Source organism: Oryctolagus cuniculus, chromosome X, assembly GCF_051225735.1.
Source record: "Oryctolagus cuniculus isolate XC-2025 breed Fujian yellow rabbit chromosome X, ASM5122573v1, whole genome shotgun sequence".
NCBI classification, from domain to species: Eukaryota; Metazoa; Chordata; class Mammalia; order Lagomorpha; family Leporidae; genus Oryctolagus; species Oryctolagus cuniculus.
The window spans coordinates 90,973,470-90,997,981 of NC_142888.1; the positions used below are offsets into that span (position 1 = coordinate 90,973,470).

Genomic DNA, 24,512 nt, shown 5'->3' on the forward strand with positions numbered 1-24,512 from the left:
GGCCGGCGCCACAGGCGGAGGCCCAGCCCACTATACCACAGCACGGACCCCTCAAATAGATAGCTTTATACCAATACTCATAGCAGCATTATTTACAATAGCCAGAAGGTATGAACAACCCAATGTCCATTGACAGATGAACGGCTAAGCAAAATGTAGTCTTGCCTACATAAAATATTTAGCCTCTAAAATGAGTAACATGCTGATACTTGCTAGGACACAGGTGAATCTGAGGAACATTATACTAAGTAAATGAAGCCAGACACAAAAGGACAACTTTTGTATGATTCCACTTATATTAGTTACCTAGAACAGACAAATTCAAAAAGAAAGTAGAGGTTATCAGAGGCCGGGCTGGGGTGGGGGGGATGAGGAATAACTGTACCTCTCACTGTTGCAAGAGAGATCTATGAAGACATAGGCAATATTGAGATTTAAATGGACATGGGCTTAAGTATTGGCTCTGCCATTTACTGTGTGATATGGGTCAAGGTAATTAACCTTTTAAAATCTCAGTATGGTAACCTGAAAAAAAAAAAAACCCAATAAGCAGGAAAATAGTCCTACCGAACTCACAGGAGGAATTGTGAGGGCTGAATGAACTAATGCATACAAAGCACTAGCACAGAGCCTAGCACAGAATGTGCTCAATGAATGTTAGCTATTATTAACCTTAGAACAGTTCCAAGTACACGACAATAAATTTCTGGTGAAAGGACACATGCAACTGCATATTTGCTATAACGATGAGATTGATTGAAGCCACAGTTGGGAAGAAAGAGGAGAGCTTTACAGGGAAAAGGGTGCAGAAGAACTCATTAGAAACAAACAGCAACATGACAGAACCCGGAAGTACATTCTGTATGCACCTGACAATGTGTTAGTGTGTATTTTAAATGTGTGTATCAAGTTACTTCTTGAATCAGTTCTCCCCCATCAAGATAAACATAATTCATGCCATTTTTTCCCTTCTACTTCTCAGTTTCTTTTGAGAAGGGGCTGACAATTTGGCAATAAGAAAGCAATTTCCTAACTGTATGACTGTATCTCTAACTAGATTGCAAATTTCTTAAGGATAATTTTTTTTGCCTCCTTCTCATGAAACACCATATTTCAAGCACTTAATAAATGGTTCAAATTAAGACGTTAAATTCTCAATTAACATATGTTGAATGATTGAATTTATAAGTGGACAGTTATCCCTTGTGTTCTCCTCCTCCGCACCTAGGGATGCTCCCTAAGAAAGTTCTATCAGAGCACTACTTTCATTTATCAAAAACTTATATCTAGGGGCCGACACTGTGGCACGGTGGGTAGAGCCGCCTTCTGCAATGCCAGCACCCCAAATGAGCTCTGGTTAGTGTCCCAGCCGCTCTACTTCTGATCCAGCTCTTTGTTATGGCCTGGGAAGGCAGCAGAAGATGGCCCAAGTGCTTGGGCCCCTGCATCCACATAGGAGACCTGAAATAAGCTCCCGGTTCCTAGCTTCCACCTGGCCCAGACCCGGCTGTTGCAGCCATCTAGGAAGTGAACCAGAGAATGGAAGCTCTCTCTCTCTTTCTTTCTCTCTCCCTCTCTGTAACTCTGAGTTTCTAATAAATAAATAAATAAATAAATATTGAAAATTTATATCTGCTTCTTTAATCAAAGGTTTTGAGTTGCTTCTAGTGTTATTTACTGTACAAAGTAAAAGTAACTAGGAGATTAAGAGAAACAAGTTATTTATTATATGAGAAAGGTCAACATATGCCAATAAAGTTCATAGTTAATAGACATGGGTTACTAATTTGGTTCTGAGCTTCCTAGCAGCCATCACATAGAAAATTAAGCACATGACTTACATTTTCCATACTATTCAAAACTGTTAGCTATTTCAGTTACTAAAAATACAAATTTTCCTTTGAGTTATCATTAAAGGATTCTTTTTGGGAATGCCTTCAAGAATATTCTACACTGAACGTAAAAATATTCTTAGTGGACCATTTTGTATTACGGCCCCCAATATAGTCCCGTGGCATAATACCAACATAAAGATTAGTGGATGGATTATAAAAGAAACCAACTGATTTTGTCTATATCTGAAGCTGTGCTGATCTATCTTAACTGAATGAGAAAAATTACACATCTAGAAGAAATGACTAGAATAAATTAGTCTTCAATTCTGTAATCTTTAACAGGCACCCAGAAAGTCTCTTATATTATGAGTATGTCTTTAAAGAAGATTCCTTGACATCACTTGAAGAAAGTTCTGGAACTTTCCAGGTCACATGACTAAACTGGAAGCCATTTTATGACCCCAACGATTGTGGATCATGGAGTTCCCTGAGGAAGAGCCCATCGATTTGTCAGAAGATGATTTAATACTAATAGCACTAACATCAGAAGAAATGATCTACCAACAACAACAAATGCTTGCCAACCAAAATGCGGAAATGGCCCGTTGTCAGAGCCCTGAACATGTTGACGGTCCCAGAACTGAAAATGCCAGCGGCCCCGGCATGGACAATGCCAGCGGCCTCGGCACTGAAAACGCCAGAGGTCCCAGCAGGGAAAGTGCCAGCGACCCCAGCACGGAAAGTGCCAGCGACCCCAGCAGAGAAAGTGCCAGCGACCCCAGCAGGGAAAGTGCCAGCGACCCCAGCAGGGAAAGTGCCAGCGACCCCAGCAGGGAAAGTGCCAGCGACCCCAGCAGAGAAAGTGCCAGCGACCCCAGCAGGGAAAGTGCCAGCGACCCCAGCAGGGAAAATGTTGCTGACCATAGCACCGCAACAACCAGCAACGAAGTCGCTGGACTTCAGGTTGACCAAGGCCCTGGAACTGATGCTGACGGAGGTGCCCAAGCTGCTGCCCAAACTCCTTCCGAAAACCTCCCAGAAAAGACAGGTAAGAGGCTTTTACATTTTTGTCACACGCTGAGGATCTTCTTTGGCGGGAGCGCAGCACTAAAAGTTGGTTTGAATTTGTGTCCTCCAAAAGATGTTTAGTAGCCACTGTGTTGACAGGGGGAATCATGGGTAAATCAGTAAGATAATAGTTTGGGCATGGATTCAAGTTATTTAAAATGAGTTTACACGGTGCCATATCTATCACCAGACGAGGTCACCTTACGAAGGGGCAAAAAAGTCCAACGTAACGGATGACAGGAGCAACCAAATGTGCTTTTACAAGTCCCACCGGTTAAAATCCCCTGGCTGCCCAATGGTGGCCCCTGTGGAGAGGCAACTTGTTTTGGAGCCTCAGTCTTCTCCGGCGAGGCCCCAACGCCATGACTTCCCATAGGCGCTTAGCCCCTGTAGCACTTTCTCGCCCCGCGTGCGGCGAGCCGGCCTCCGCCTGTCCATTCGGCCTGTGGCCGTGGGGGCGTGGCAAGAAGGGGAGGAGCCAGCGCGCGCCTCTCCTACCTGTCCCCCGCCGTCCGCTCGCAGTCCGCTTCTGTGTCCCGTGCGAAACCCACTTGCCGTCCGCCGGGAGCGCACCCGACAAAGACGTCCGCGCCAGCCCGCATAGGCTTTCAGGTGGCGGGCACCAGTCCGCAGATCAGCAGGTGAGTAGGGGGATTGGCAGGGCTCCGGAGACCCACTCAGCACCTGCGACAGCACGCCGGGCTTCCCTCCCTGGCCCGCCTGCACTGCAAGGTGCGAAGGCTGGGGCCCCTTTGGCCCCGTGGGAGGTTTTCAAAGAAAGTGGGATCAAAGCCTAGGAGTTGAACTTTTGTCTTCAGAGGCGTAGTGCCTCAGGGATAAGGATGGGGCGACAGTGGCCAGTGGCTCCAAACTGCAGCCAGCGGCTCTGAACTTGAAAAAATACCAGCAGCGTGGGCTTATGCTGACTTGTCTTAGACTGTCTGGAGCGTGCTATCCTACAGGTGCATAGAATTTCAGTTATAATTCGGCTGAAGTGAGATAGAGCTAGGGGTGAATGTTGGAGAGCGGTTTTGTTCATTTAATTAGGCATTAAAGAGTGCTTGCTGGGGGAAAAAAGTGAATGCCTCTTCTTAAAGTAAATACCATACAACCATTTCTGTGGGTAAATGTAGGTAACACGTCATAAAAAAAATTAAAACTCCTTGCAACCAAGGTTGCCCACCTTCTCTCCCATGGAATCTTTTATTAGGGCAGTTTTCAAACAACTACTTTGAAACTGTTTCGGTCTTTAAATTCTTTCATCCATAAAAGAGGAGTTACCAAAAAAGCCAGTTAAATGAACAAAATGCCTTAGTCTTAGTTCTGCTGAGAAATGTAAAAGTTACTATTGATCTGATAAAATTTTGCTTACCAGCTAGTTCTTCAAATAATGTTTCTGCTCCCAACTTTGTTTCTTACTCTGTTCTGTTAGGCAATGTGCCCAGCCCCCAGGGTTTTTTTTTCTTTAATTTACTTTATTTTAATTAACTTTTTTCTTTTGTATTTATGTAAATACAAAATACATTGTATATGTGCATATATACAAGGGGACTTCACGGAAATACATATTATTAGCAAACTATGCATGGATTTCAAACTTTTTACACCAAATAAACTCTTTTAATTGCATTTTCCACGAATTTGTTGAAGTACCGTCATGTGTGTGTGTGTGTGTGTGTGTTTATGACAAAGCACAAAGACACAAAAAGAGAAGAAGTGACTACACAAATAATGCTTCCCCCACCCCTATCCTGGGGGTCTGCTTTTCCATTGCTGACTCCTTTGAGCTTGCCGTGCTTTTCTGATCGTTTTCCATGCTTTTTCTGATAGTAAAACATTGAAATGTCTCATGAATGATTTCACCCTAAGAGAGTCCCAGACCTGCTTCTAAGCGTTAAAACATAGGCTTTAGTGCTTTTAAGTGAGATTTCATATTCAAAACTCAGAATCCAATTACTGATTTACAGAGTATTGGGGACTGTACATTGAAGCTTTTTAACTTAATGTATAAGCTTTTATAACTTGGTGTATAGCATAGTGTCCTTAGAACATAAGAACATGTTGTCAGGTTTCATACATGTACAATGCCTTTCTTTCCACCTTGGAGGAAAATCTTCCTCAAAAGTGTAGGCCCTAATACTCAAAATGAAGACCGCTATGGATATATCCCAAATAGATGGCAATTTGATTTTTAAAATATTTATTTTTATTAATTTGAAAGGCAAAGTTAGAGGGAGAGACGAAAGAGATCTTCCATCTGCTTGTTCACTCCCCACGCGGCTACAAAGGCTGCGCTGAGCCAGGTTGAAGACAGGAGCTTAGAACTCCATCCAGGTCTCCCACATAGGTGGCAGGGGTCCAAATACTGAGGCCATCTTGTGCTGTTTTCTCAGGCACATTAGCAGGGAGCTGGACCAGAAATGGAACAGCTGGGACTCAAACTGGCACTCACATGAGATGCTGGCATCGCAGGCAGCAGCTTAACCTGCTGCGTCACAACGCTGACCGCAGAAAAGATGATTAAAAATAAGGATTAATCTTGGATCCATCAGTCCCACTTCTGGGTAAATGGGGGGTCTTCATAGAGTTCATGGAGAATGCGTACTATGAAAAAACTATGCATGGATTTAAAAATTTTGGCACCAAAATGAGCTTATCTTGTAATTATATTTTCCACAAACTTTTTGAAGTATGCTTGTGTATCTTAAGGACTTAAAGTTGACATGTCAAAGAAATGGCTCCACTCCCATGTTTATTGTACCATTATTTACAATAGCCAAGTATGAAATCAATTTAGGATTCCATCAACAGATAAATGTAGAAAGAAACTGTGGTATATATGTACAGAAGAAAACTAGTTAGTCTTAAAAAGAAGAAAATTCTGTCATTTGAAACAATATGGATGAACCTGGAGGACACTGTGTTGGGTGAAATAAGTGAGGCACAGAAAGACAAAATTCACAGGTTCTCATTTCTTTTTTTATTTTTATTTTATTTATTTGAAAGACAGTTACAGAGAGAGGTAGAGAGAGAGGTCGTCCATCCACTGGTTCACTCCCTAGATGGCCGCGACAGCCAGAGCTGCGCCGATAGGAAGCCAGAAGCCAGGAGCCAAGAGCTTCTTCTGAGTTTCCCACGTGGGTGCAGGGGCCCAAGGACTTGGGCCATCTTCTATTGCTTTCCCAGGCCACAGCAGAGAGCTGGATTGGAAGAGGAGCAGCCGGGACTAGAACCAGTGCCCATATGGGATGCCAGTGCTTCAGGCCAGGGCTTTAACCTACTGCGCCACAGCGCCAACCCCAGGTTCTCATTGCTACGTGGAATTGAATACAGTTGAGCTCACAGAAGCAGAGGGTGGAATGGTGGTTACCAGAAGTTGGCAGATGAGAAGAATAGGGAGATGTTAATTCAAAAGGTAAATAGTAGTAGAGAGGAGGAATGCGTTATAAAAATTTGAGTCAATTCCACAACATCTACATAAAACATCCCTGTGTATCCATAGTTATCTACAATTATAATTTGTAAAATCATCACATTGACTTGGATGAGATTATTCACTCTTTTGAAGATGTACTCTTCTCTCTTTTTAAAAAGAATATTTATTTGAAAGGCAGAGCTACAGTGAGGCAGAGGCAGAGAGAGAGAGAGGGGTCTTCCATCTGCTGGTTCACTCCGCAGATGGCCACAACGGCTGGAGCTGGATGATCCAAAGCCAGGAGCCAGGAGCTTCCTCCAAGCCTCCCTTGCGGGTGCAGGGGCCCAAACACCTGGGCCATCTTCTATTGCTTTCCCAGGCCATAGCAGAGAGCTGGACCGGAAGCAGAGCAGCCGGGACTAGAACCGGCGCCCATATGGGATGCTGGCACCCCAGACTGGGGCTTTAATCCACTGCACCACAGTGCCAGCCCCAGTGTATTTTTTTAAATAAAGGTTCTTTAAATAGGTGGTGGTTTGATGATTAAATGAAACTCTAGACCTAATGCATCAGTGTAATTCCAGGCACATAGAATGCACACAGTAGATGTTAGTAATGAATAAATCAAATCAGATTTTAAGTTTTATTCCTATCGAAACTTCAGGAATGCATCTATTGCATGAAGTTAGGTATACGCATGTAAATAGTCCAGCCATATGCACTGGACTCCTGACTTTCCCCAAGGGGAGCTCAGAGCTGCTGATTCTGCCCCTAGAGTCATATAAAGCTACCTGCTCTGCCGTAGGCTGTATCCTTCCAACCCGTCCATTGAGATGGCTGAAGTACTGAAAACCAGGTCTTTGTTCACTTCAAATCATCATAGAACACGCCTGCAAGTGGTTTCTGGGTTGATTTTGGCCTTTGGTTTGCACTCTCCCTTGCGGATGTCATGTGGTTTGCTTAGGTAGCCACCACTGTGTTGTTGAATTGCAATCCTTTACCTGAGAGTTTATCATTAAGAAAATTAAACATGCTTCAGACAGTTCTTACTTCATTTGTTCATCAAATGATGTCATGTAATTTGGGTTGACTTGGGAAAATGCGTACATATTGGGGGAGAGATAAGGTGACTTTTAGAAATAGTCAAATTATATTAAATAAGGTCTTGCAGAACTGTTCACATTCCAGTGAGGATTATGGGCAAGATCATTTAACCAGTGCTACCAGAAGTGGTCAGCAGAGGGCATAAAAGAAGTTTATAGCAACTTACTGTTGGTTTTCTTTGTTTGTTTGCATGGACTCGAAAACAAGACATGACTAAAAGCCAGGATGAAGTTCCTCATGAACTTGAGAACCAGTTTATATTACGTGTGCCTCCGGTAAGACGTTGTTCTGTCTCAGGGAAAATATCTTCAGTACGCAGGTATCATTCTGCTTGGATTCTGTAACGTTTCTATTTGAGATAGGCTGTGAAAACTCAGAACATTTGTCCCCTAGGAATCATGTTCTATTAGGCAGTCCCACCATCGTGTGTATTCCTGTAGCAGCATTTCTTTCTTCTTGTGCATTCCACCTATCATGTGGATTGATTTCCAGGCAAAACAGTTGCAGCAGTGAAGGGTCCAGTCACTTACACAGACACTAATACCCCATTCTCTGGACAGCCAAGATAAGGCTCTTCTGAAATCCTTTCTGTCTTCTTACCGGGAACAGTGAAAGGGACCAGCACTGTGTCTTCTGGAAATTCATCACCATGCAAGGCTGTCACAGCTCATCTCAACATCGTGTTCAGCTCTCTTCTCCCATTGATATCTGTATTCAAACGTTACTTAGTCTAGAAAGCTACATTAAGGATAAGGTTCAGAAAGCTATTTCTTCAGTTAGGGTTAATGAATGTACCAAGTAGGGGCTGGTGTCATGGCACAGTGAGTTAAGCTGCCACTTGGAACACCCACATCCCATATCAGAGTGCCTTGTTTGAGTCCTGGCTACTCTGCTTCCCATCCAGTTTCCTGTTCATATGCCTGGGAAGCAGCAGATGGATGATCCAAGTATTTGGGTTCCTGCCACCTATGTGGGAGAACTGGATAGAGTTCCTGGCTCCTGGCTTCAGCCTGGCCCAGCCCCAGCTGTTGTGGCCATGTAGGAAGTGAACTATCAGGTGGAGGATCTCTCTCTCTCTCTCTCTCTCTCTCTCCCCTCCCTCTTTCCCTCCCTCCATCTCTCTCTATCTGCCTTTCAAAACATTAAATAAGTAGTCATTTCTGTGTATATTTATATATGTGGAAGTTTTTATTTAAAGGAGGGCTTTCTTTGATATATTTATTCTATAGTGGCCAAGTAAACACTCCTGACTTCTCACATTACCTTCTTTGCAGGAATATGCTTCTACTATCAGGAAAATGGTGCGTTCTAGAGATGTCGCCATGAAGGATAAACTAAAAATTGACCTCTCTCGTAAGTAACTAATATCCATTTGCCATACAATGAGCAATAACCTATTAAGATATTGCTATGTGCCAAGCACTCAACTAGGTACTAAGGATATGAAAAAGAACAGAACGTGCCCTCTGTCTTGATGGACTCATGGTTTAGGGAGGTTTAAGTTAATCACACATCTTCTTTTAGGAGTAAAGAAAGTAAGAATTATGCAACTTGAAGTGAGGAATTATCGTAGTGCTCATAAGAAAAAGCTTGGGGATCAACTGGGTAGTCTCCTAGGTTTATGGTTTCTGGATGCCCAAGGGAATAAAAATTATGTCATTCTTCATCTACAAAGGTGACAGTTTTCTTTCTTTTAAGTAGTTTTTTTAATATTTTCAAACCATGCATCTGATAAGGAAGCAATATCCAAAACATATAAGGAACTCAAACAACCCAAGCAAGAAAACAAATAACCTTGTTTAAAGATGGGCAGAAGACTTAACAGACACTTCTCAAAAGAAGGCATATAAATGGCTAACATGTTCAAGAAAAAAAATGTTCAGCATCACTAATCATTCGGGAACTGCAAATTAAAACTATGATGAGATATCACTTCACACCTGTTAGAATGGCTTTTCTATATTTGTGGGGAAAAGGTACCCTGGTACACTGTTGGTGGGAATGTAAACTGGTGCAATGACTGTGGAAGACAGTATGGAGATACCTCAGAAGTCCGAATAGAGACCTACCATATGACTCAGCCATTCCACTCCTGGGAATTTACCCAAATCAAAAGAAATGAGTATATGAAAGAGTGATCTGTACCCCCATGTTCATTGCAGCTCAGTTCACAATAGCTAAGATATGGAATCAACCCAGATGTCCATTAACTAATGACTAGATAAAGAAACTCTTTATGTATGTATATATATACACATAGTATGTGTATACATAGTATGTATATATATATATACACACATACATACTATGGAGCACTATTTAACTGTAAAAAAAAAACGAAATCCTTTCTTTTGCAATAAGATGGTTGTGACTGGAAATATTATACTTAGTGAAATAAGCCAGTCCCAGAAAGACAGATATCATATGTTTTCCCTGACCCTAGGTAACTAATAGAGTACCTGAAATATAATGTATTGGAGTGAAATAGACATCTTGAGAATCAATTATTGTCTATAGCCCTGTCTCTTTCATTGAGGAACAGTGTTTTGTATTGTTTTGTTTTCTCTTATACTATTTGTTGAACTATTTTTTTTTTTTATTATTTTTTGACAGGCAGAGTGGACAGTGAGAGAGAGAGACAGAGAGAAAGGTCTTCCTTTGCCGTTGGTTCACCCTCCAATGGCCGCCGCGGCCGGCGCGCTGCGGCCTGCACACCGCGCTGATCCGATGGCAGGAGCCAGGAGCCAGGTGCTTTTCCTGGTCTCCCATGGGGTGCAGGGCCCAAGCACCTGGGCCATCCTCCACTGCACTCCCTGGCCACAGCAGAGGGCTGGCCTGGAAGAGGGGCAACCGGGACAGAATCCGGTGCCCCGACCGGGACTAGAACCCGGTGTGCCGGCGCCGCTAGGCGGAGGATTAGCCTAGTGAGCCGCGGCGCCGGCCTTATTTGTTGAACTATTTTATTTAGGGTAGGTTAACTATACGATCATTAAATGTACTGAAAATAGATCATTGTAAAAATTAAGAGTGGGAATCTGAGGGGGGGGGGAGGAAGGGTTGGCACATGGAGGGGAGTGCCACTATGTTCCTAAAACAGTATAAAGGAAACATATGAAACTTGTATAACCTACATAAAATATATAAAAATTTTCTAAAAATGAGCTAAAAAGATAACAAATGTTGGTGCAGATGTGGAGAAAAGGGAATCTTTGTACACTGTTGGTGGGAATGTACATTAACAAAATGGTGTGTGGGCAAGCGTTATGGTATAGCAGGTGAAGCCATCGCCTGCGACCCCAGCATCCCATATGGGCTCTGGTTCAAGTCCATTTTCAATACATTCCCTTCTAATGTGCCTAGGAAAGCACTGGAAGATGGCCCAAGTACTTGGGCCTTTGCACGCACACGGGAGACCCAGAAGAAGTTCCTGGCTCCTGGCTTCATCCTGGCCCAGCCCAAGCCATTGTGGCCCTTGTGGCCATTTATATGGAAGATCTCTCTCTCTCTCTCTCTCTCTCTCTCTCTCTGGGTGTGTGTGTGTGTATGTGTGTGTGTGTAACTGTGCCTTTCAAAGAAATAAAAATAAATTGATTAAAAAAAAGCACTTTGGTGGTTCCTCAGAAAGCTAAAAATAGAATTACCATAGGACCCCACAACTCCACTTCTGGGAATATACCCAAAAATTGAAGTAAATATGTTGAGAGGATATCTGTAATCCCTTGTTCCTTGCAGCAGCATTATTCACAATACCCAAGATGTAGAATCAACTCTAAGTGTCCATCGATGGATCAATGGATAAAGAAAATGTGGCATATACATACAGTGAAATACTATTCAGCCTTAAAAAGGACATTCTCTCTGCATTTTTTAAAGTTAATTCGTTCAAAACAATCATGTCAACTGTGGCTCTGCATCTTTCTTTTTCTTTACTTACTATTAGAGGATTATACTCAAATCCTCTTGTGTTTGAGAAATCTGAGCCAGATTTAGTGTTCATTATATTTGGCTAATGGATAGAATTTTATCTTTGTGAGGCCAATTAGAGATTTTAACTTAAGACTTAATAGCACCATCTAGGATGAACCATTTGAAAACACACATACAGTGACACAATCGAATGCTTTTTTTTCTTTTGTAAGCCTATGCACTTTATTTATTTATTTTTAAAGATTTATTTTTATTTATTTGAAAGGCTGATTTACAGAGAGGCAGAGAGAGAGAGAGAGAGAGAGAGAGAGAGAGGTCTTCCATCTGGTGGTTTACTCCCCAGATGGCCGCAAAGGCCAGAACTGCACTGATCTGAAGCCAGGAGCCAGGAGCTTCCTCTGGGTTTCCCACACGGGTGCAGGGGTCCAAGGATTTGGGCCATCTTCTGCTGCTTTCCCAGGCCATAGCAGAGAGCTGGATCGGAAGTGGAGCAGCTGGGACTAGAACTGGTGCCCATATGGGATGCCAACACTGCAGGTGGTGGCTTTACCCACTATGCAATAGTGCAGGCCCCTTGAATGCTTCTTTAAAAAGGAATGAGTTTAAGTGGACAGAATTTGCCTTTTAGGATGAGAATGAAACATTTATTGCCTCATCCACATTGACCTCACAATCATCAGCAAGAAACCTAGCTACTTTTGAATGAGTGTCATACTCTCCCTTCTCTTCTCTTGGAGTCTACTTCTACATGCACAGTTCCACTAGTATGACCAAGAGTAGGTTGCACAGGAAGACTAGTCTATTCCACTGTGATTAATGAATAAGCTAATTCAGATCCTAGGAGGCTTACTTTTCCCTACTTCTTCTTAGCTGATGGGCGCAGAGCAACCGTTGAAGTGGACAAGGTCTCACTGGCTGCCAAGCTGGTTGATTTGCCCTGTGTTGTTGGAAGCATGAAAACTTTTGATAAAAAAACCTTTTTTACAACAGCAGACATTTCCCAGGTATGGGCTAGTTTTCTTCATCTACTGGCTCTCACATCCTTCAAGGAATCCCTTTCTCTCTCCTTTTCCAATTTTTTTTCAGTACTCTTTTCCACTTGCTGAAGGACTGCTTGCCATTTATAATTTTCAGACCGATTGCCCAGGAATAAAGTGTTACGTTCTGGTTTGGTGTTTGATCGTTAACTTTTCACTACCACTTTTTTATCCAAATGGCCTGTCAAGCCCCCTGTTCGTGACTTCCATAAGTTGAAAAATATGAGCAACTGAGATCTTCTGAACTTCCTGTTGACACACTATGTCCTTAACTCTGGAGGTTTAAGTTGGCTCTTATTCATCATTTCTGTTTTTGCTTTATTATTTCGTCTCTAAATCAGAACGCTAAGAATATATGCGGTTTTGATGTTTTCCCTCCAAAGTGGTAAGCACTGTAGCTTACACCAAGAACTCAGATTCCATAGACAGTGCTGCAGTGAGGAGAGGAGAGAGAAAATATGGATGAGAATATGAATGTATATTACTTAATACTTGGTTTTCTGGAAATGCCAGGTATCAGTCGCCTTTATGCTCCAGGATTTCTGGTTGTAGGAACGATCATGATTCATTACTTAGCCTAGATTTATGGCCATAGTAACTTGTTTGTCTTCGTTACACGTAGATGCTTGTGTGCACTACTGCTGATGATCAGCCGCAGTCTTCTCCAGAGGAACCAGTTGCCTCTGCTGATCTTGATTTAATGGATATAAGTGAGAGAGAGAAGAAGAAGAGTTATACCTGGAAACATGGCAGTAAGTCACCAGTCCCTTGCTCATTCTGGCTGACTACAGTTATCTGCTGAGTCCTGGTTCCCTGTGAACCAGACACCTCTTACCTGGTTCATTTAGGCTCTCAGACACTCGAAGGAGTCAGGTTGTGAGCCAGTGGCTTCTATCATGGCTTTTCTCTTATTAAATTTGAATTTGTAGCTACTATCAGTTGTATGTATGTTTCACCACATTTTGTTTATTTTAGTTACTCCACCACTTAAGAATGTCAGAAAGAAAAGATTCCGGAAAACAACAAAAAAGGTTAGTTGCCTGTTATCTGTGTGTCTTCTGTGTGGATGAGAAGAGGATTATGAGTGGGAAGGAAAGGGAGAGTCAGTTGGGAAGTAATTTGTTCACTCATTCATATGCTCAGTAAACATTTATCGAGTGTGAGCTAAATGCCAGGCACTGTGTGCCAGCAGTTGAGAATATAGCAGTGAATAAAAGAAGACCTGATTCTGAAAGTTATAGGCTAGGCTAGTCATGAGGGATCTGGAAGGACTGTGGATTTGAAATGTCTGTTAATGCTTTTAGTTTTTGATTGCAAGATCTAGTTTTAAAGTAAGCCTGTGCAGAACCTGAGAACTGGGAACTGTGATTATATTCCTAGTTTTACTTCAGGCTTTCAAAACCTTGGGCAAGCTATGGAGTACTATACTTGGGGGGTGGCAATGGCGGCTTCTTCTTCTTGTCTTCATCTTCTTCTTCTTCTTCCTCAGTTAACCTTTTTTATTTCAAAATAATAACATGAAGTTTTAAGAAATAAAAGACATACTGTGAACCCTTTCTCCCAGTTTTCCCCACTGTAACATTTTGCAAAAAAATTGTATAGTATAATATCACAAACAAGAAATTGGCATTTTATAATTCACCAATAACATAATTATTTCTCTAGTTTTACTTACTTGTATGTGTGTGTGTGTGTGTGTGTGTGTAGTTCTGTGTGGTTTTATCCCATCTGGAGGTTCATGTATCCACCTACACAGTCAAGATGCTGACCAGTTCCATCACCACAAGTATCCCTCATCTTGCTTTGTTTTTTTTTTTTTTTAAGATTTATTTATTTATAGGCAGAGAGAGAGAGAGAGAGAGAGAGAGGTCTTCTATCTGTTGATTTACTTCCCAAATGGCCACAATGGCCAGAGCTGGGCTGATCCAAAGCCAGGAGGTTCTTCCAGGTTTCCCACATGGGTGCAGGGGTCCAAGGACTTGGGCTATTTTCTGCTGCTTTCCCAGGTCATAGCAGAGAGCTGGATTGAAAGTGGAGCAGCTGGGACATGAACTGGCACCCATATGGGATGCCAGCACTGCAGGCAGTGGCTTTACCCACTACACCACAGCGCCGGCCCCTTACCCACTACACCACAGCGCCAGCCCCCATCTTGCTATTTTATAACCATACCCACTTCCCTCCCAGCTTATGTTCCTGGTTCCTAACACCTGGCGATCTCTACCCTGTTCTCCATCCCTGTAATTCCATCATTTCAAGAGTGTCACATAATCGCTTCTTGGCCTTTTGGCTAAGATCAAATGAAGAATGTCACATAAATGGAATCATGTAGTATATAACATTTGAGATTATCTTTTCCTCCTACTCAGCATAATTCCCTTAGAATCCCTACAAGTTTATGTATGTATCAATAGTTTATTCCTTTTTATTGCTGAGTATTATTCTATGCTATTAATATACTACAGTCTGTTTAATTATTTACCCATTGAAGAGCATCTGGGCTGTTTCCAGTTTTTAACTATTACAAATAAAGCTACAAACAGGTTTTTTTTGTGTGAACCTAAGTCTTGATTTCTCTGGGATAAATGCCCAGGAGTACAATTTCTGGGTCATATGGTAGTTGCACATTTAACTTATAAAAAACTGCCATATTGGTTTCCAGAGAGGCTGTTCCATTTTATATTCTCATTAATAATATGAGTGATCCAGTTTCTCTACATCTTCACCAGTGTTAGTTTAAAAACAACCATTTTTTATTTTTGCCTTTCTAATAGGTATGTAGTCATTTCATGTGGTATTAATTTGCATTTCTCTGAGCTAATAACATTGAACATCTCATCTGCTTGTTTTCCATCTATGTATCTCCGCCTTAGTGAAATGTTTATTCTTGCCTTTTTTCCATTTTGTAAATGAATTTTTAAATTGTTAATACTTTGAGTTCTTTTTGTATTCAAAATACTAGTCTTGTCAGATATGTGGTTTACAGATATTTTCTTCCTTGTCTATAGCTTGTCTTTTCATTCTGTTCACAGGATCTTTCAAAGGGCAAGTTTTTCATTTTGATGAGGTCCAATATATTGTTTTTTTTTAAATTAGTTTTTAAGGATCTTTCTCACAACTCTTTGTCCAGCCCAAATCCTAAAGATTTTTATCATTCATGTTATATTTAAGCCTGTGGTCATTTTTTTGAATTAATTTTTTAAAACTATGAGGTTTAGTTCAAAGTTTTACTTTGTTTTGCTAAGGAGATCCAATTGCTCTAGCACCATTGGTTATCCTTCCTATGTTGTATTTTTTTTTAACCTTTGCCAAAAAATCAGTCAGGCATATTTGTGTGGCTCTGTTTCTGGATTCTCTATTCTATTCCATGGATCCAAATATCAGTCCCTCCAGAGATACCACAGTGGAGCTATATAATAGACCTAGAAATCAGGAGACTGATTACTGCCACTTTATTTTTCTTTGTCAATATTGTTTTAGCCACTCCGGAGCCCATACACCCTTGCATATAATTTTTAGAATAAGTTTGTCTATGTATACATTAAATCTTAGTGGAATTTTTATAGTAATTATGTTAAACTTATGGATGCATTTGGGGAAAATTGATATCTTTACTATGTTGAGTCTTCTGATCCATGAACACGGTTGCCTTGGCTTTTATATTCTGTTTGTCAACAGCATTTATTGAGTGCCTACAAGATATAAAACTAAATTAAAATAACTTCAGAGTTTTTTTTAAAGCTTTACTGAAATAGAGAAATTATATTGTAACTTAATTGTGTTTTATTTCATAGCTTGCTGATTTAAAAGAACTTGAAGAAATCAGCTTTAGTGAGGTAGAGCAATAATATTATACCTTCATTTTTTACCCTTGGTGTGTTTCGTTTAGTAGCTCATTAGTTTCAAGTAAATCAAAAAGTTGCTTTCAATCCTTCCTTCTCACCTCTAACCTCCACTCCCAAATACACTCTGCATGTGAGTCACTAAAAATTAAACTTATTGTTTAATGTCTGATGCCTCCTAGAGGAAAAGACACAATTTGGCCAGTTACCTATATATTCCTTTTTCTCTAATTTTGTTTCAAACTCCAGGGTTGGAAGCCAGGGTTCCCTTTTACCAGCAGTTGTTTGAAATTGCTTATTTCCCCTCAAAGATTTAATTTCTATTTGTGGCATGACGAATTGGTTGCTGTGGTGATAATTGTCTAAAACTGGATTCAAGGGAGAACATGTAGCTCAGATCCAGTTTTTGTAGGAACGTCTCTAATAATAAAGATGTGGGGAAGTCAAATCTGAGTATTTGCATCTTTAAAGCAAATTGCTTCTAATCAACGATTAAGGAAGTGCAGCCCTTTGCCAGTATGAATCAGGCAAAATAACAACTGAGACCTAGGAGTTGCATCTCTGAGAGGTCCTTATCATCAGGTGGCAGATTGAAAAAGCTAAAGGTCTCAAGTAATTTGTTGAATTGGCAATTAAGCCTACCATACAAAAATCTAGACCCTGGTTAAAGATTCCTTCATAACTAGCACTACTTAAAGTGGAAATTTGGTTGGGTGGGTATCTGAAGAGCCCTGATCATTTGAACTCCTGGGCATGTACAGAACACAATGTGTTAAATGACAGTACTGGTACCCCCCCCACCCCCCCAACACACACACACACTTTGTTCCAGTACGTTGATTCTCCAGCTGTGGAAAAGGAAGTGAAGAGACTGCTGTATTCAGATGCTGAAGCCATCAGTGCCCGTATCCTTTATACCAAATATTTGCCAGATAGTCTGTTCCATCACATATGCTCGTGTCGATATACCTGCACTTTTGGTATTTGTGTACCAATTTGGATATGTAGAATTTAAGATTTGGGGAAATGTTGCTTTCTCGCTAGAAACAGCGAATTCATGTAACAGAAATTTATTTACTTGTGTAATTCAGTCGAAGGTGTGTCTCTACACTGAAAACCCAGGTCCAAATGGCATAAAGTTGGACTAAACCAAATGTGTGTAGCCAAAAAGCCTCTTCCCTTTCAATTGTGCCTTCTCTTTCACTCTGCCTTTTCCTTAACTCCCCCATCCTTTCAGGATGGGAAGTCATTGCCGAAGGTGAAGACAAGGAAATTGAAAGTCAAGGCTGCATTTCAGGCTTCAAGATATCCCCAGGATCAAGCGGCGAGAAGCGTGGTCGTATCTCATCAGGTACTTTAGTAAAGGCACGCAGGAGCGTCAGATGGGGTGGGGTTGACTACATGTCAGATCACTTCGCACAGACTCGAAGAGCCATCAGAGAAAAAGGCTGCTTTTGCCCTTTGTCCCTCGTGTTGATCCCTCACTGCTTTAGGGGTGTTCAATTGGTTGGTGAATCTCTCATCTGTCCCTGGTATCTTAACTTCTTCCAGGCTCTTAGATTCTCCACATGTCTCAATCATTGAACACATGAATGAATGTTAACAGTGTTTTGCATTTCCTGTTCCTTGTTTTATGAAGGGAATAATCTTCCTACAAGAAAAAATGATACAAAATTAATTGGTTGCCCAGTGGACCTGAGGGTAAGAAGTAAAATTGTATCTGGCATGGGAGTTCCTTGCAGTACTTCAGAGAGTTTCACCTTCTTTTTGCTTAAAATCAATAGAATATAATATTCTTCGGGAGATGTTCAGTTTTAGTATTGATAATGAGGAGGAAGAGGAGACATCGTCAACAAAGAAGGATGAGGACGAAGACGAGGAAGAAGAGGATGAAGAGGATGAGGACGAAGACATGATAGAGGAAGAGGAGGAGACTGATTGTGAAGAGGATCTGGAAAGGGAGCTACAAGCCAAGTTGCTTGAATCTAACCTGTACAAGTCAAAGGAAGCTTCCAATGCCCTAGGTGAGTTAGAGGAAAACAATGGGACAGCATAGGTGGCAGTCCTGAAGGCTGACCCTAAGTGAGCATTAGATGCAAGGTCAAGTTTGAGAAGTGTTTGCTCACATGTGTAGTGGAGTTTTACATGATTCAAATCTTGGTCCATTAGTTTAGGCTCTATTTAGATATGTAAACTTTCTCTCTGTCTCTTAGTCCTAACAATTCAGAAGCAGATTCATTTCTTGGAGAGAAAGCTCCGTAACATTCAGTGCCAAACACAAAGACAGAATCATCTCTTCATGAAAGTGGAAAGCCTGCCACTCAAGGTAAGTTCCTGTTGGCTGGTAGAAAAAACTGCTGCTATCCTTCAAAATCCTAACTGTGCGTCCACTCTTGTCATCTCCGCAGCATTCTTGTTCATTCATGAACCTGAACAACCTCTTAGAAACCCACAATAAAAGATAGCTCTGCTTTCCTTCTTTCTTTTTTTTTTTTAAAGATTTACTTATTTATCTGAAAGGAAGAGTTGGGGAGGGGGACGGGGTGGATACAGAGATAGATTATCTTCCTTCCGCTGGTTCACTTCCCAAATGGCTGCTTGATCAAGGCTGGGCTAGGTTGAAGGCAGGAACCAGGAACTCCAACCGGATCTCCCACACCAGTGGCAGGGGCCCAAGTACTTGGGTCATTTGCTGCTGCTTTCCCAGGCACATTAACAGGGAGCTGGATCAGTCATGGAGCAGCCAGAACTCAAACAAGTGTTCATAAGGGATGCTGGTGTCACAGGCGGTGGCTTAACCTGCAGCAGGACAACACCAACCCCAGTTCTGTTTTCATTTACTTGAGTAATATAAGCAATTTTTGGATGGGACCAGGTGAGCTGAAATAATAATTGCCAATATTGAGCATTTACTATGTAAAAGGCATATCAACAGCTAATATTTCCAAGACAGAGAGATATTTCTTTTTTTTAAGATTTATTTTATTTATTTGAAAGAGAGAGTTACAGAGAGAGGTAGAGACAGAGAGAGAGGTCTTCCATCCGCTGGTTCACTCCCCAGATGGCCGCAACAGCCGGAGCTGTGCTGATCCGAAGCCAGGAGCCAGGAGCTTCTTCCAGGTCTCTTACGTGGGTGCAGGGGCCCAAGGACTTGGGCCATCTTCTACTGCTTTCCCAGGTCATAGCAGAGAGCTGGATTCGGATTGGAGCAGCCAGGACTCGAATTGGCACCCATATGGGATGCTGGCATTGCAGGTGGCAGTGTTACCTGCTATGCCACAGCGCTGGCCCCATGCATGTATTCTTGTTTTATAGATAAATATTTGAAATGCAAAGAGGGTAAGCAACTTGAAAAGGACCTTAGTAAATGGTAGGGCATAGGCTGAACTCTGTCGTTTGCACCAAAATGCTTTTCAGTGAAACTAACTAGCTGTTTTAAAATTTTATGATGTATGCAAGAATAAATATCATATCTTATTTTTACTAATTCATGTCGAAGAGCTTAACAATAGAAAAATGTATGTTTAGGCCATATTTGCTTTCATTTCTTTAATGACTGAAATTCTGAAGCACCCAGAGAATATCTTGCCAGATTTCATTTTCTATAGCGCTGTGGTTGTTGAAGGGGAGCAACACAAATCTATACCAATTTTGGGTGTTTGTCCTTTAAAAAACCAAGCAAGGGGCAAGGGCCAGACGCAGCAGTTAAGATGCCACTTGGGACACCTGCATCCCATATCAGGGTCCCAGATACACTACCAATTCCAGCTTCCTGCTAATGCACACCCTGGTAGGCAGCAGGTGATGGCTCAAGTACTTTGATCCCTGTGAGAGATCAGGATTGAGTTCCTGGCTTTTGGTTTTGGAATCAACCCAGCCCTAGTTGTTGCAGGCATTTGAGGAGTCAACCAGCAGTTGGAAGATCTCTCTCTCTCTCTTTCTCTGCATTTCAAATAAAATAAAAGTTTTCATAAAGAATACCAAGTAAGATAATAGATATGGATAGACTTTGAAAGATACAGATATATGGTATCAGTGTTTGGTTATTGTTGTTGTGTGTAGTACTTGTTAGGAACAGGAGCATTCTACCCTAGAAAAGGGAAATGGAAGGGGAGTCAGCACTGGCTTCCAAGCCAGCATCTTCAGTAGTTCACCACAGCCAAAGAATTTAGGGTAAGCTAGAAAAAAATTGAAGGAATTCCAACCACTTATTTTAGGGCAAGAAAAAATGCTGGGTAGGGTTACAAAATCAAATAGGATGGCACTGTAGTTAGGGAACGAAGTTTATTTATTTATGTTCACTTTATTTGAAAGGCAGAGAGAGAAAGAGAGATCTTCCATCTGATGGTTCATTACCCAAATACCTTCAAATAATACAGGTCATATAAAATGCAGTCAAGGTTGGGCCAGGATGAAAGCCAGGAACCTGAGACCCAATCCAGGTCTCCCACATGGGTGGCAGGGACCCAAGTACTTGAGCTAGCACCTGCTGCCTCCCAGGGTGCACATAAACAGAAAGCTGGATCAGAAGCAGAGGAGCCAGGAATTGAACCAGGCACCCTGACATGGCATGCAGACGACTTCAGCAGCAACTGAACTGCTGTGTCAAACGCCCAGCCCAAGGAGGGCATAGTTTTTATACTCCAAATCCTTTAGAAAGAGTGCTCTTTAATATGGCTGACATCTTCCTTACTTTTCAAATTATTTGCCAAACTCTTTGTCTCACTTGGTTCTCTTTTCCTTTGAGACTCAGCATTCATCATTTATAACATGTGTTTTCCAGAACCACTTAAAGTCTGTGCTGGAGAAGCTTAACTTAGAAGAGAAACAAAGAAATGAGCAGGTGAGAAGTGTTTTCAAATCAAGCAGAAAACATTTGATACAAAGAACACCCCCACCCAACCCCCAATCTCAATCCTGGCTATTCCTCCGATAGAAATAATGCTGTTCAATTCCAAGTGAGAGGAGAGCAGGGTAGAACAAGGTCTTTGTGAAAATTCTCTCAGTCAACAGATACTGCATATCTATGAAGTGAAAGGCACTAGATGAATAGAGTTGAGTAAGACAGATACAAAACTTGTCCTCAACAGTCTAGCAGGGGAGACTGGCATTAAACAAGCTATCCTACAAATATAAAGGTACACATTGTGAAGCCCTCCTGTGAAGGAAGAACAGTCAATTTTGCTATTAGAAGAAGGAGAGTTCTCAGTTAAATTAGGGGCATCATGATAGCCCCTCTGAGGAAGTGCTGTTTAAGCTGAGACCTGATGGATAAGTCCAGGCAAAGGGAGAGAGGAAGAGTTACTTGGGTGGAGGATATCCAAGGTTCTACAGTGAGAAAGAACTTGGCCCCTTTGAGAACCTCTGGAGTATTTAAAGCAAGAGAAGAGAGTGGCTTAACATAAGGTGGAAGAAGTGGGCAGAGGCCCTAGTGTATGGGTCCTTGCAGGCCATGACAAGGAGGGCAGGTTTTAGTTTTAAATGCAGTAAGAATCCCTTGAAGAGTTTTAAGCAGGAGAATCACATCTGATTTAAAGTTGAAAAAAACTGGTTGTAGTCATTGTCGGTGTGGGGGCCACTTAGTATCTGCGTGAGAGGAGCCTCTAAATTACTAGAGATAGCAATGACAGTGGTTTGCTAGGTGGTGTGCAGCATAGGATTGTGTCACGAGTCTCTCTTCCATTCATTTCACTTACAGAAAGCCCATACTGGTATGGGGTGACCTATACTGGATATAATATTCCAAAATAATCTTGGTCCCAAAGATGGTATCCATCTCTGAATGTTATTGGTCACTTGACCATTTCAAGTTGAAAAATGTAAATCTGATACCACACACACACAAAAAATCAGGGCTTCTGACTTAGATTGAGAAGATCATCAGGACCCTGACCTGATTTCTAAGTGTCTCATAATGTGGCAAGAAGCAGCAGATAAGACCCACTGCAAGGAAGGGAATATTATTATGTTCTTAGAATTGTATCTACACACTACAGTGAACCTGTTAAAAACTAATCAAAAATAACAATTTTTTAAAAAAGCATTTATCCAAATGCAAAAAAAAAAGCCTCATTGCAAGGTCCCAAGTGCTTGTTCAGTGGGATAAGACTATCCCACCTGCCTTCTCTTCTGACTTAGGATACGGCTACAGCGATCCCATCTCCTTTGTCCCTGAAATGACTTGTGAGCTCTGAATATTCTTCACAGAAGCACAGATTCTTAACAGCCAGCATACTCAATTTTCCAAAGCGCATTCAGTGTTAAAGCTTCCTTTTATACGTTTGGCATGATAAAGGGCAGCATCATGTCCACAGTGTTGTGCATGCATTCTTGATGGGCAATGTTCTTTGGAATATAGTAAGGCTAGGATAACCTTATAAAGGCCAATACTTCATTCTAGTACGTATAAGTAGATTCTAGATCAAATAGTGAAACTTAGGGTTTCAGATGAATTTTTCATGTTTTTTTGTCTCTCTTCTTACAGCTCATTTCCCTGCAGGAGAAACTGAAATGTATTCTGAAGAAGTGAGAGGCATCGTCAGCCTGGCACACAAACCTTAGATTCACCATCCAGACTGAAAACTGGATAAAATAGTGCACAATTCTGTTTCTTCATCTGTTGCCTAATGTTGAATCAATTGTATTTGCTTCTCAGAACTTTTTTTTTTTTTTTGCTAGTTACAGTAGCTTTGAAGTTCATAGTCACATAGATGGGGAAAGTATAAAAAAGCAGTAGACTTAAAGTCCCCACTCAACCATGGGGACTTTGCTTCTCTTTGCCAATTTGAGAATTTCTACTATTGTTCCTGTACTGTGGTGCCATCAGATGATTCAGCTGTGCTTGCCAAGGGCAGACAATCTAGCCTAGATACTAGTCAGCTGGGCTGTATATGTTTCGGCTTTTCCAAACTCTTCTGTTTAAGCATTTCCTACAACATAGAAAGAATTGAGTCATTTCTACCAAGGGCTTGGGCCTGCTACAGTGAATTGAAGTGCCTACATTACAGCAGTTAATACTAGGTCATGCCTGTCTCTGTTCAGGTAATAGGGTTGCTTTCCTGCTCAGGGGTGCTTGCTTGCTGCTGCTGCTCTTTCTTCTGTTGCGTTTTCAGCCCTGTGGCTGCCTGTTATTCATTAACTAATGTAACAGAACAGAGACAAGAAACTCTGAACTGTTCCCCTTATTCTGAGCCTTCTCATCCTAACACCCATCAGAAAACATTAGGAGAAACCAGATGTCTGTAGTACCTATGAAACTTTCCTTAACAACTCTAACTGGCTGGTGAAGATTTTTTTTCCTGTTATATGATCAAGGTTTTCTTTAAGCAATAAATAAATTCTGTCTTCTTTAAGCAATAAAAAAATCTTTTTAAAATGGATTGTTGTCAACTGATTGCCCTCACAATGAGGACACTCATGTCCAAAAGGAAACCAGGAAACAAGTTACGAACTCTGTGTTTTGGTCCATTTGGGCTACTGTAATAATACTGCCATAGACTGCATACTTTATAAACTCCAGAAATATATTGCTCACAGTTCTGGGGGCTTGGAAGTCCAAGATCAAGGCACGAGAAGACTCAGTGTCAGGTGCGGGCTCTGTCTGCTTTCAAAGATAGGCGATCTTGCAGCATCCTCAACATAGCAGAGGAGGCAAATGAGTTCCCTCAGTCCTCTTACAGGGGCACTAATTCCACTCATGAGGGCTCTGTCCTCGGGACCTAATTACCTCCCCAAACGCCACCTTTTAATGCTACCTCATTGCACATTAGGTTCCAACATGAATTTGTGGGGAAGGGAGTTAACATTCAGACCATAGCACTCCGTGATTAGGCAATGACTGAAGATGCTGTCAGCTCTGCAAAGAGTTCTTAGGATAATTCGTAATGTATGGAAAGCATCCCATGTTAAACGTATAGCACTGGGATTTGGAGAGAAGGGGTAAAGAGAACTGATAAAAAAGGCAGCTCCAGGCCAGCGCCATGGCTCACTAGGCTAATCCTCCACCTGCGGCGCCAGCATACCGGGTTCTAGTCCCAGCCGGGGCGCCGGATTCTGTCCCGGTTGCCCCTCTTCCAGGCCAGCTCTCTGCTGTGGCCAGGGAGTGCAGTGGAGGATGGCCCAAGTGCTTGGGCCCTGCACCCCATGGGAGACCAGGAGAGGCACCTGGCTCCTGGTTTCGGATCAGCACGGTGCGCTGGCCGCAGTGCGCTGGCCGCAGTGGCCGGTGGGGGGTGAACCAACGGCAAAGGAAGACCTTTCTCTCTGTCTCTCTCTCTCACTGTCC

General features: G+C 41.8%; 1 protein-coding gene across 3 annotated transcripts; it reads left to right on the forward strand.

Moving 5' to 3' along the window:
• Positions 1–2,289: 2,289 nt before the first annotated feature.
• On the forward strand, positions 2,290–23,605 carry TAF7L (TATA-box binding protein associated factor 7 like). 3 transcript variants are annotated; one of them, XM_008273124.5, is made up of 13 exons: positions 2,290–2,883; positions 7,630–7,697; positions 8,697–8,775; positions 12,220–12,353; positions 13,009–13,138; positions 13,362–13,417; positions 16,181–16,222; positions 17,061–17,133; positions 17,466–17,579; positions 18,013–18,252; positions 18,442–18,554; positions 21,012–21,071; positions 22,713–23,605. In XM_008273124.5, exons 1-13 carry the CDS (start codon positions 2,313–2,315, stop codon positions 22,755–22,757), a joined length of 1,725 nt encoding a protein of 574 aa, XP_008271346.4. In that variant the 5' UTR covers positions 2,290–2,312; the 3' UTR covers positions 22,758–23,605. The 3 variants fall into 3 exon arrangements, with proteins under 3 accessions (XP_008271346.4, XP_089181058.1, XP_008271347.3); XM_008273125.5 differs by lacking the exon at positions 2,290–2,883 and adding an exon at positions 3,419–3,544; XM_089324932.1 differs by lacking the exons at positions 2,290–2,883; positions 7,630–7,697 and adding an exon at positions 3,251–3,544.
• The last annotated feature ends 907 nt before the right edge of the window (positions 23,606–24,512 follow it).

Bases quoted from the DNA above. Each gene is read 5' to 3' on its own strand.
- TAF7L (XM_008273124.5), top strand. From the start codon at position 2,313: ATGGAGTTCCCTGAGGAAGAGCCCATCGATTTGTCAGAAGATGATTTA. The intron at 2,884-7,629 runs GTAAGAGGCTTT...CTCGAAAACAAG, and splicing joins AAACCTCCCAGAAAAGACAG to ACATGACTAAAAGCCAGGAT. The intron at 17,134-17,465 runs GTATCCTTTATA...CCATCCTTTCAG, and splicing joins TGCTGAAGCCATCAGTGCCC to GATGGGAAGTCATTGCCGAA.